We start from the raw sequence: 13,069 nt of genomic DNA, 5'->3' as shown, positions 1-13,069 counted from the left end.
AATCAGATTCCAATCAATCTGGATGTGGAGCAGATCTGATTCAGGCTAGATTTGACTGTCAGTGTAATGGGGCCTAAGGCTTGTCCTGGACAATAAATCTTTCAATTTTCCAAAGGGTGGCACTTTATTTTTCAACACACCCCTATATATAGCAAGCCAGCGTTTTCCAAACCATCCATTAATTTGCAAGTTTTCTTAAACTATTCATTAATGGGAAAATGTATATTCTATAATAATCTTACTATAAATGCGAAAAATCTCTGTGATCGTGCGTGCGTAGATGTAATCCGCGTATCTCGAGATGTATAATGGGGTTTGCATTAAAGGGGGAACCGGCACTGTGTCTGCAATACAGTCGGAGGCACAGACAGATACAGAGATCAGATCTCCATATATGGGCATATAATGGATGCAGACAGACAGATACAGATATCTCCATTTGAGCATAAATGGACATAGGCAAACAGATGGTCAATACGGGTCCTACAGAGATCTCCATATATGGGCACAAAATGGACGCTTAGAGACAGATAACTCCATATATGGGCATAAATGGACACAGGCAAACAGATGGTCAAAACGGGTCCTACAGAGATCTCCATATATGGGCATAAAATGGACGTAGACAGACAGATATCTCCATATATGGGCATAAATGGACACACGCAAACAGATGGTCAAAACAGGTCCTATGACAACAGGTATAATGGGGTTTGCATTAAAGGGCGGGGCATTCATTCCCTATTTACATTGTTCCCGACTAGACGCTCAGGTGGCCGAGCTTCTAGTAATAATAATAATAATTAGAGATGTTACCGATCAATCGGCAATGGATCGGATCGGGCCGATCAAAGCGTGATCGGCGATAATCGGTGGTTTAGATGAAAAGGTAAATTCACCGATCCGATCCGATCGGTGCATCCGATCAACCAGCCGTTCAGTATGCCCACCTGAGGCCATTTTGGGGTATTGATTTCCACAGTGCTGAAGGAATAATTAGTTACTGCTATGATAATAAATACATAGTAATGCTGGTAAATAACTATAAGGCAAATATATAAATGAATTCATGAGTGAATTAATTAATTAAAGTTAAAACATTAACATTTAGAAAATATAAATAATATATGAATAATAACTTGATCGGATCGGTGATTGATCGGTATCGGGTGATCAAACTTTTGTGATCGGTGCTCGGTGATCGGTTCCAAAAAACCTGATCGGACCATCCCTAATAATAATCACAAAGAACATAAGAGAACACATAATTAACACATGTAAAACATCTTAAAATAATAGTGGGGTAGGGTACTACTGGCCAATCTGGACTGGGAGGGGGGCACAATGTTTAATCTGGGTGGGCATTGCCTCCCAACGCCTTCCTGTGGAGCCTCCTATGGAGCCTCTCCGCCGTGCTTGACCATCCGATGTTTCCTCATCTGGTCTTTTTGTCTGAACCGTTTGTCGCAGACGTCACAGGCGTACGGCTTCTCTCCCGAATGGCAGCGCATGTGGACCCTGAGCCGCCCGCTGGTTGCGAACAGCTTGTCACACGCCGCACACCGGTAGGGTTTCTCTCCTGTGTGTCGTGTCCTGTGGGTGGTCAGACTGGAGCTGTGGCTGAAAGCCCTGCCACAGACGTCACACGCGTACGGCTTCTCACCGGAATGTGTCCTCATGTGCACCTCCAGGTGATACTTCCTGGCAAATGCCCTCCCGCAGACGCTGCACGTGTGCTCCTGTGCGCCCGTGGGGTGCGTTTTGCTGTAGGCGTCGTCGCCTAAGTGATCGAGTACTTCCTGACTCTTAGCGGACGAGCGGCGTCTTTCGTCACCCGTCGCCGACTCCTCTGAGCCCTCGTCGTCGTCGTCGGAGGGCACTGATAACTCCATCTCGGCTGCGTCGTGGTCGTACGGCTCGCTCTTCACGTCATCGGGAGAGGGACAGACTTCCACCTCGATGCTGAACTCCTCCTGCTCTTCTTTTATTGGCGGTGCCTCTGGGTTTGGCTGAGTCATGGTCTTTGAGTTTGGCTGAGTCGTCGTCCATGCGTCATGTTCGCTCTTCTCCCAAGGCCCTGGAAGCAGTGTTCATTTTGTCAGACATTTTTTTATTTAGTCTTAAAGGAGTAGTTCACCCCCAAAATTACTTTTTTTCCCCCTATTTATTAGTCACGCCATGGAGACTTGAGTTCAATAATACTTTGTGGTATTTGTCACATTCCTAAGATAATAATTTGATTATAGTAAATTACTCCCATTGTTTCCCCATCCAGTGCCATGCATTTGGGTCCCCATCCAGAATACATGGGGGTAAATTCACTATAATCAATTTCTTTGTGTTAGGAATGTGACAACTACAAACAAAATATGATTGAACTCAAGTCTCCATGGTGTGACTAATTGCGACCGTTAGGGAGCAGTTTAGTATCAAAACCTCCACCGGCCGTCCGTCGGTCGGTCGGTCACACGTCAAACGTCACACCTTTGTTGAGGTTTAAATCGAAGAGTCTTGGTCAAATACTTCTGTTGGTTTCTGCACTGATCATTTATACAATTCAGCTGTGTTTGCTCGTGTCATCATGATGAGGTCATAAATCAGCCAAGCCCAAATATAGATTTTACGGGTTTACATGCTTACTCAGTTATTCGTTATGTGAAAGTCCTATGACGTCTATGATATCTGACATCATCATACATACATTCCCTTTTATGCCCATAAATGTCAGGGGAACCAAATCCCTTTTATGCCCATATATGGAGATCCCTGTGATGCCAGGGGAACCAAATCCCTTTTATGCCCATATATGGAGATATGGAGATCCCCGTGTTGCCAGGGTAACCAAATCCATTTTATGCCCATATATAGAGATCCCTGTGATGCCAGGGGAACCAAATCCCTTTTACGCCCATATATGGAGATCCCTTATGTCATCAATATTAAGCCCATATCTGTGAATATCTTTGGGTACCAGATGTCTCCATATATGGTTAAATGGTCCGATATACATCACTGGCCAGAAGACCAAGAAATGGTGCAACCTCGCCCTTTGCTTTTCTCCCTTAGGCATCTTACTGGTAGGTAGTTTAATAAGGAATGCAGTATGGAGGTAGGTAGGTAGTTATGGCCTTTGATGTAAGATTTTCACTTTCTAGGATAACTATATTTGCTATTCCCAGATGATGCCCTTTTAGGGTACCCCTCATGCCCATATATGGAGATCCCCAGGCTTTACTAATTAACATAAGTTTTATGCCCATATATGGAGATCATTGTCCCAATGTCATCAGATATATGGGCATAAATGGACACAGGCAAACTAGATGGGCTGTATGGATATCCAGATGTGTGATGTAAGTGTTTTATTCCAAATGTGGCACCCCACAGACATATTTCCAGAAACAAAATCCCTTTCATGCCCATATATGGAGATTTCTGATGTCATCAATCCCAGGCCCTGTAAAAAACATGGTTGCTATGGTAAACAGTTGGTTGCTAGGGTAAACAGTTGGTTGCTAGGGTAAGAAAACATGGTTGCTATGGTAAACAATTGGTTGCTAGGGTAAACAGTTGGTTGCTAGGGTAAAAAAAACATGGTTGCTGTGGTAAAAAGTTGGTTGCTAGGGTAAACAGTTGGTTGCTAAGGTAAAAAACATGGTTGCTATGGTAAACAGTTGGTTAGTAGGGTAAACCTTCAATGATTTTGACATCTTGTTACTAATCTGTCGATAGATAATGCCGGTCTTATATAAGGGTCATTTGTGTACGGTGGGATGTCATACTGATGTCAGCAGTGTGACAGGAGATAAGCGACCAACGGTCGCTTATCTCCCGATTAGGGAGTCTTACTGGTCAATAGGAAAAAAAGTCATTTTGGGGGTGAACTACTCCTTTAAGACTAAATCTTATAATTGAGTCTTAGTCCGGTTTAGTCTTCTGGAATTGTTTTAGTCTAGTCTTAGTCTAGTCGACTAAATATCAAAACATTTTAGTCTTTTAGTCTTAGTCTTTAAGGCTTAGTCTTTTAGGTTAAATATACAGTAACAACATGACTCTGAACAAGTATTTTTTCTACTATCTGTTACTCTGTCAGTGCAATATCAAAAAGATTCATAAGAATACACTGCAATTCTGAGTTCTCAAAAAATAATAAACAAAACACCATCTTGGCTGTAATGCCATTGCACCTTAATATACAGTCGCAAATACAATATTTATGTTAATGTTCAAGTAAAACTGCTATGGCTAGGCTACAATGCTTAGTGTGTGCCACAGTGCCACTGCCAGGTACAAAATCTCTGCTCTGCAAATAATATAGTAACAGTATCAATCACATCTGACACTGTCTGCTACTCTGTGCAAAACCAACGAGATTTGAAAAGAACAGATAAGTGCCTACATTCTCAAATGTAAAGATAAAGATGTATTTGGGTTTAATTCCTTTTAGTCTTAGACTTAGATTTAGTCTTAGACTTTTGAATAACACACATTTAGTCTTAGTCTTCTGAAATTGTTTTAGTCTAGTCTAGTCTTAGTCGACTAAATATAAAAATCTTAGTTTTTAGTCTTAGTCTAGGTCAACAAAATAAACACTGCCTGGAAGGAACTCACGTCCCACACTGTAGTCTTCTTTCTCCTCCTCCTCATCAACGGGGGTCCCCGGGGGTCCTTGGCCGTTCTCCTGCAGGACTGGGGGGATGTAGGGGGAAGGGGGACTGAGTTACTAAGGCTCAAGGCTGAGGGGCCTTAAAATATGTTATACTTTAGCTTTTGAAATATACTGTAGCAGATATACAAGCTTGTAATTCTGCTATTTTTTGAAAAGTCGTAAAGATGTGTGCAAATCTTTGAATATATGTCTTTTTTAAGCGAACATTTGCTTCTGGGGGTCCCTGAAACTAAATATTTTGAGATGGGGGGTCTGTGGCCAAATACATATCATTTTGGGAGTCCTTCACATGAACAAGTTTGAGCACCACTGGCATAGAAAAAAAAACCTTTGGAGGATTTGAAATATTCAAAGACTTGCACAAATGTTCACGATTAAAAAGAAAATAGCAGATCTACAAGCTCGCATCTGCTATTTTTCAATAGTTAAAGCACAAAATAATGCGTTCCCAGTCTAAATGGGAACGCATTATGAAGAACATTCATGGGGGGCCTGCAGTGAATCCTTGTACCCAGGGCCCAGAATGTGGTGTTACACCCCTGCACGGGAGGTTGCGGCCAGTAAATCTGGCATAATATATATATATATATATATATATATATATATATATATATATATATATATATATATATATATATACACACATACATACATACATACATACATACATATATATATATATATATATATATATATATATATATATATATATATATATATATATATATATATATATATATATTGAATATATTACAATGAGATGCAAACAGTCAAGTTTTTTACCAGTCTGAGAAAGGATATCTGGTGTGGCTGAACAAGGACATTGTCTGCCAGACAGACCCAGAAATAACACTTGTAGAAAGGTTGTTATTTTGAGAGAGAAATGTCCCCAAGAGAGATTACATTTTGATGATAACTGTTGTAGCCTACAATCTATCTCAATATCACATATAGCAATAGGAACGTCATTAGTAGGCTATGTCAACGTTGTTGGAATTGTTATTGTCTCCACCAGCCGAAGGCTGAGGGAGAGTATGTTTTCCCCTCCGTCCGTCCGTCCGTCCGTCCGTCCGTGCGTGCGTGCGTGCGTCCGTCCGTCCTCGCAGTTTGTGAGCAGCTAATCTCAGTCACCGTTGGCCCGATCGCTGCCAAACTGAGCACACACACTCCCTGGATGCCAATCTAGAACCTCTGCCCCACATTTTTCAAATCAGCCTCATGGTGGCGCTATAACAGGCCGATTTGTGTGGCCTGGTTGTTACCAGCTAATCTCCAGCGCCGTTGGCCCGATCGCTGCCAAACTGAGCACACACACTCCCTGGATGCTAATTCAGAACCTCTGCCCCACATTTTTTAAATCAGCCTCATGGTGGCGCTATAACAGGCCGATTTGTGTGGCCTGGTGGAGACCTGTGCTCGTTATCCTTATGTAACAGAGGTGATCTGAACCTCCCCACCCGGCTACAAACTCGGGTCTCCAGCGTGAAAGTCCAATATCTTAACCATTACTAAAGGGGTATCCCCATGGAATGAGGGCAGATACTAGACTTTTGAGGCTTCAGGCTGGGGCTGCGAATCTCTCCGCCACACTTATTATTATCTCGTCACAGTGACGTACCCACAAAGATGGAACAAAGACTCCTCCCTAACTCCACTTCGCAGGGGTGTCGCACCAAATTCCTGGCCCTGGGTACTTTAACTATTGAAAAAATAGCAGATATACAAGCTCACAGCACAGCATTTGTCTGCTTATATTTCAAATCCTTCTAAGGTTTTTTGAAAAACCTATGTTTCTATGTCAGTGGTGCTCAAACCTTTTCATGTGAAGGACCCTAACCCTAACCCCAAAATGGTATGTATTTGGCCACGGACCCCATCTTGATTGATTGAAGATTGAAGACTTTATTAGAAGTTTGCATAGGAAAAGGTACAGTTTCATGACGGTACAGTTCACTGGTACAAGGTCTACTAAAAGGAGATCCATGAAAAGACTAAGCTTATTTCCACTGGAAACCATTGAAGTATCTCATATAACATTGAATGACAGACAAATAGAACACAGTACTATGCAGTAGATATGTAAAGAAAAACAAAATAGAAGACAGTAAGTCAAAACAAACAGTATATACAAAGAAGGGGCAGGGGAGGGTAGGGTTGGGCTAGATTCTTTTTTACCAGTTGCGAACGGCTGCTGCCTGTAAGTGGTTTTTCAGGGCAATTTTAAAGGATGCTAGTGGTCCACACTCCTTTGTGGCCTTCGGTAAGGCTTTCCACATTTTGGTGGTATAGCAGAAAAAAGAGTTTGACCCTTTGTTGGTTTTGACTCTGGGTTGAAAGTGATCTGTGGCGCTGCCTCTGGTGTTGTAATTATGGACATCCTTAATGTTTATAAAGTATTTTGACAGGTACTTGGGTATCATAGTGGTGTAGTGTATCTTGTACACCAGGCCCATTGCAAGTTGCTGTACTCTGTCAACTACTCTGAGCCACCCCACTCTTAACTGGTGAGTAGCGGTGAGGTGAGTCTGATAGGGAAGTCTAAGCAGGACCCTAATTAGTTTATTTTGGGCTGTTTGTAGTTTAGTTTTCAGGGCTTGTGGGGCGTCACAATACCATACGTGGACTCCGTAGTCAAAGAGGGGCTGGATTATTGCACCAGCTATGGTCTTCAGTGTGTTGGAATTGACCATCGGGGCGATCCTCTGTAGGAAACGAGTTCGTTGGTTGATTTTATTTATTACTTTAGAAGTCATCTTTTCACTGGAAAGATTAGCTTCAAGGATACATCCTAAGTAAGAGATTTCGTTTTTTCGTGTTATGACCTTGTCACCCACTTTGATTGTGAAGTTATCAACTTTTTTGAGGTTATGATTTGATCCAAAGAGGATGGACTCTGTTTTACCCAGGTGAATTGATAATTTGTTGTCGTTAAGCCATGTGCAGATCTTACTTAGTTCAGAGTTAAGTGTCTTCTCAACCTGCAAGTGGTCCTTGCCCGAGACTAGGAGAGCCGAGTCATCCGCGAACAGGAACAGGTTGCAGTCACAAGCAGATGCCATGTCGTTCACGTATATTAGGAACAACAGAGGTCCCAGTATGCTACCTTGAGGAACACCACAGTTTACCGGGAGGGGGGGGGACAGGGTACCGTTAATCTCCACCACCTGTTCCCTCCCCACCAGGTAAGACTGCATCCACCTCACTGCTGCGCTGTCAAGACCGATGGCTTTTAGTTTCTCAATCAGAATAGAATGATTTACGGTGTCAAATGCCTTCTGGAGGTCCATCATGACCATGCCGCTATATTTGCCGTCATCCGCTTCGTGTTTGATTTGGTCAGTCAAATAGAGAAGGCAAGTGTCAGTGGAATGAGATTTTCTGAATCCAGATTGGAACTCGTAAATCAGATTATTCTCATCGAGATATCTTGCTATCTGTTCGTAGACTATTTTCTCCATGACTTTGGATATGGAGCTAAGAATGGAAACGGGACGGTAGTTTCCAGGGTCTAGTTTGCTACCTTTTTTATGCAGGGGGGTTACTTTTGCTAGTTTGAAGTCCTGTGGGACATGACCCTGTTCGATGGAAAGGTTAATTATGTGGGTAATTATTGGAGCAATGGTGGCGGCTGAATCTCTGAGAAATCTAGCTGGAATTTTATCAAGGCCAGTGGCCTTGTGTTGAGGTAGGGCACTCAGTTTTTTAAACACTTCATCAGTTGTCACTGTGGCAAGTTTAAAACTGTCTTTTCTGACGCCCAGTTTATTGTAGAATTTCTTAACAAATTTTACACCATACCGCCCAGATGGGGCGACCAGTTTTTCAACCAGCGAACGGGCCACGGTGGTAAAGGTTTCGTTAAGATGGGTAGCCACTTCACATTTGTCAGAAATGAGAGCGGTGTCCGTTTTGATGTTTATGCTGTGGCCTATGGTTTTAGGTTTTAAGCCTAATGTGTTGTTAAGCAACTTCCATAGGTCTCGTGGTTTGTTTTTGAATTCGTCGATTTTTTCATCAATGTAGTTTTTTTGGGCGGCTCTAATATAGGCAGTTGTCTGGTTTCTAAGCTTCTTGCACTGAGCAGTAAGATGCTTGATTTGGATATTGAGGTCAGGGTTGAATTTTTTTTTAAGTTTTTTGCAGCACTTACGTTTTTCATCGTACTTTTTGTCTCTGAGTTTAGCTGATTCAGCAATATCTGAGTTATACCATGGCTCTTGGCGGGCTTTAACCCTGGTGGTATTCAAGGGGGCCACGATGTCTAGAGCATCGGTCAATTTGGTTTTAAAACCACACCATGCTCCTACGACATTTGTACACTGCAGTTCAGAGGAAAAGTCTGTATTCGCTAGAGTGTTATTTAAAGCCTCACTGGAGTAGTTTTTGAGGCTTCTAGCTACAACTGTTTTGTGGCCACTAGCCTTGGGTTTGTGTATTTTACGCGTACAGTAGATCATGTAATGATCACTAAGACCGCATACAATAGCCCCGCTAGCGGTGACTTTTGATTTGTCTGTGGTTACGATGAGATCTATGAGGGTTTGGGAGTGCTCCGTCACCCTAGTGGGCACAGTAACAAGCTGAGTGAGGCCATATTGATTACATAACCCATTAAAGGACTTGAACAGGGGTGCTTCTTTACGTAAAGCATCACAACATCTCAAAATATTTACTTCGTGGGACCCTGAGTTACAAATGTTTTCTTAAAAAATACACATATTCAAAGATTTGCACACATTTTCACGACTTTTCAACAATTGCAGACCTACAAGCTTGCAGCGCTGCACTCGGTGCCGCGCTGTAAGCTTGTATATCTGCTATTTTTTTCAATAGCTAAAGTATAAAATCATTAAGGCCCCTCCACCTTGGGCCCTAGTAACTCAGTCCCACTTTTCCCCTCCCCTGCTCCTAAGACTTGGAATCAGATATGGTCCTCTAGTTTCATATCGATTTGAAAGTTCTGGCAGGAAACAAGCGTTTAGACAAATATCTACAATTTTCCACCTGCCGCGGAGATCAGTCTGCTAACCGCAGGGGCATAGGACCAATCTATGGCTGTGTATATTACACTAAGTGTTACCTGTAAAATCACATATGACCAATCTATGGCTGTGTTTACACAGTGTGTTATATGTACAGATCACATAGGACCAATCTATGGCTGTGTATATTACACAGAGTGTTATATGAACAGATCACATAGGACCAATCTATGGCTGTGTAGGGAGAGCCGCCTCAATTGTAACGCTTCATAATTGTAACAAGCACATTATCTCCTGATTGGTCAATGCCATCATGACGTCATCGCATCAGTATGTGACCAGGGCCGTAATGAACGTCTCCAGGAAGTAAGAACTATTTGTATCCAACCTAGACCGAGTTATTGCAGAAAAACTGGTATTTCTCAAAATGCATAAAAATTTTCACCTTGAGTATCTTTGGTCTGCAGATCTTTTCTTTAATGTTGCTGAGATGAAATCTAGATGGTTGTCTGCATGTATCTGTTCTTCATTAGTTTACATTGTTTTAACTTGTTATGCATGTTAGTTCTGTTCTGTAGGCAACGTCAAAGCAGGGGTGCCAAAACGGTTAAATTGTAACACAATTTAACATGATATCATATTGAAATATTTGACATATTGGCCAATATTGTGTTCAGTCAGCTGACATTCAATTACAGTGTATTTTAAGTCAGATTAGGAATGTATAACATGTTGCATTAATCAAACTTGCTATTTATTTAGGTAAACAATGTATTTTCCCATGGAATTCACTCAAACGCTTAAACTGGTACATCTTGTAATATTTAATATTTTCCTAAAATATGATATAGTATCTTATCACACCCTTGGTATGAAAACAATGTGAAAGAGTTACTTGAATGAAATATAATTGATTTAAACAAAAAAATATTAGTTTATTAAGGTTCTTTAGCTGTGTTACATTTGTAAATCATGCTGTTACAATTAATCCTGTGTGGGCTTCAAATGTAACATTGGAACAGCGTCCACTCTCGGTTTAATAACTCATGACCTGTTTTATCAATTGAAAAACTTGAAGTGGTTTATGATAGCAGACATGTGTAGGTCCTTTGCCTGAAAATATTACATATGTAGGTAAAATAATCTCTGAGTAAAATATTGAAATGTGAAAAACGTTACAATCGTGCAGGCTCTCCCCCTATATTACACAGAGTGTTATATGAACAGATCACATATGATAGGACCAATCTAGATGGAATTGTACATGTAAAATCACAGACGTTTTAGGTCTAGTTCCGTAATGCAATTCCAATGGTGAAAGCCACCCGGAGAAGCAATGGTGGCCTCGGGTCAAGCCCCTAAATACCTGTATGTGTGTCGATTTTTACCTCCCCTTTTCTGATATTTTCCAAAACTTTTTTTTTTTTTTTCATAACAGCTTATTTATTTTGTTATTGATGATGGTGTTCTGCCCGTCTGTCTTTCAATGTTATATGAGATAGATAAAGGCTTCCGGTGTAAAAATTGTACGCCGAAAAAGCTTACCACGATCTCCTTTTAGTTGACCGTGAACCAGTGAACTGTAATGTCATGAAACTGTACCTTTTCCTATGCAACCTTCAAATACATTCTTCAATCAATCAATCAATCCCAAAGAATAAAGAATAAAGATTCGAACCATGGCTAGCTGGTGATGATGTCGAGGTAGTCGACACTGCTTGATGCGAACCATGGGTGGATGCTGGAGCTGAACCATGGGTGGATGTTGATGATGCAGAGGCAGCCAACCTTTTTTCGTTCTCCTCCCATCTCCTGAAGGCCGGCAGTGCGCTCTCTAACCTCTTTATTAGAGTGTCACATTTAACACAGGACCGGAAGGACCTGTCCACGCGGTTGGTCAGAGTCAAGCCAAGGCCGCGGAGTCGCTGGAAAATGCTGTTTTTGGTTTTCTCAAAGATCAACTTGGAGTGATTGATTTTCCCGTTTTCCTTTCTCACGCGGTCGTTGCAGAAACGACAATAATCATTAACGCCGCCAGCCATGTCTCTCTCTCGCTGCGTTCTTCTCTATCTCTAGTCTTAAAATATAATCATAACTCTATGTTCTTCTAGAAATCATACAGATCATCTAAAAAATAATATTGTGTAAAACAAATAAATGTTCATGAAACTTTACCTATATTTCTTGAAACTATCATATATTCTAGAATAGATACATTGCACATGAAGCGAATTATTCCAAACCTTTTTTGTGAAATTAAGGTACGGCATACAGTTCATGAACATTGAACATCCATCTCTCAAAATATTACAATATTACACGCGACCACTCAAAACAAGGATTTATAAAGGAGAAATGTCAACCTTCTGAAGTCAGAATTGCTTGAGGTCCAGTGGGAAGTTTCCACAGTCAGTTTGAGTTATGATTTTTTTTTTTTACACAATATTGTTATTGTTTTAGAGATGGATGATGGATCTGTATATATTCTAACTCTCTCTCTGTCAGGGTGTGCAGTTGTTTTTTCAGAGGTTGCATTATAATGTTCTGTTCATGTAAACATGCTCACCTACTGTAGTAACCAAGCAGAACACATGAACAATGCACTGCGACTCTGTAGTTTGTTGTTGCCCCTGTAAGCTAAATGCATGTGTGTGTGCGTGCATGGACGACGTGCATGAATGGTCGCGCACGTGTACAACGAAGGTGCAAATGGATTCGAGGGTCCCGGTTTGAGAGACTGAATATAATATAATGATATGTAATATTAATAAATGTATTCTCTGTTGTGACTTCTCTAAAGTCTTCTTCACGCTCCAGGCTTTTGTTTACAACTTCACTTCACTACACTCTTCCGGTTCTTGTGTGTGACGTAGCACTGAGTCTCACGGATGAAGCGCAATGCTGCCCTCCACAGGCCGGCGACAGCTATTACATCAGTGCTCTGCCTACAGTAGTGGTGGTGGTCCCCCAGATGACAGTGAAGTGACCAGGGCTGTATTAACCATTGGGCCGGTGGGGCCGTTGCCAGGGGCCCTAGTTCAAATATGGTTATTTTGGATTATTTTTCAAATCAATTAATTTGATTCATTGATTCATTGAAGTGTGTATTAGAGGTCTGCATAGGGAAAGGTACAAGGATATCAGTCAAAGAAAGTGCATAGTGCAGAGTAGGCTACAACAAGTCAAGAGTTATCGCTCTCTCTCCCCCCGGCAGACGACCCCTCCCACCCTAGAGTCTGGGTCTGCCTGTCGTTTCCTCCAGTTTAGGGTGAGTTTTTTGTTGCCACTGTCACAACGTCTTGCTCAGGGTGGGACTGTAGGGTTTCTACTCTACATGTAAAATGTCTTGAGATAACTTGTGACTGATTTGACATTTAATAATTTAATTTATTGACAGCGTCAGCCTTTGGTAAAACTG

General features: G+C 41.5%; 1 protein-coding gene across 1 annotated transcript; it reads right to left on the bottom strand.

Moving 5' to 3' along the window:
• Positions 1-1,394: 1,394 nt before the first annotated feature.
• Positions 1,395-11,443, bottom strand: LOC308302220 (uncharacterized protein; the record flags this gene model as incomplete). The annotated part of the gene is made up of 3 exons (XM_080746478.1): positions 11,330-11,443; positions 4,612-4,689; positions 1,395-2,077 (listed from the first exon to the last, which is right to left on the bottom strand). Exon 3 carries the CDS (start codon positions 2,016-2,018, stop codon positions 1,395-1,397), a length of 624 nt encoding a protein of 207 aa, XP_080602604.1. The 5' UTR covers positions 2,019-2,077; positions 4,612-4,689; positions 11,330-11,443.
• Between the last annotated feature and the right edge of the window lie 1,626 nt (positions 11,444-13,069).

Source organism: Nannobrachium achirus, assembly GCF_963921795.1.
Source record: "Nannobrachium achirus genome assembly, chromosome: 17".
Lineage (NCBI taxonomy): Eukaryota > Metazoa > Chordata > Actinopteri > Myctophiformes > Myctophidae > Nannobrachium > Nannobrachium achirus.
The sequence above is the reverse complement of the archived record's forward strand: the minus strand, read 5'-3'. Positions and strand labels throughout refer to the sequence as shown.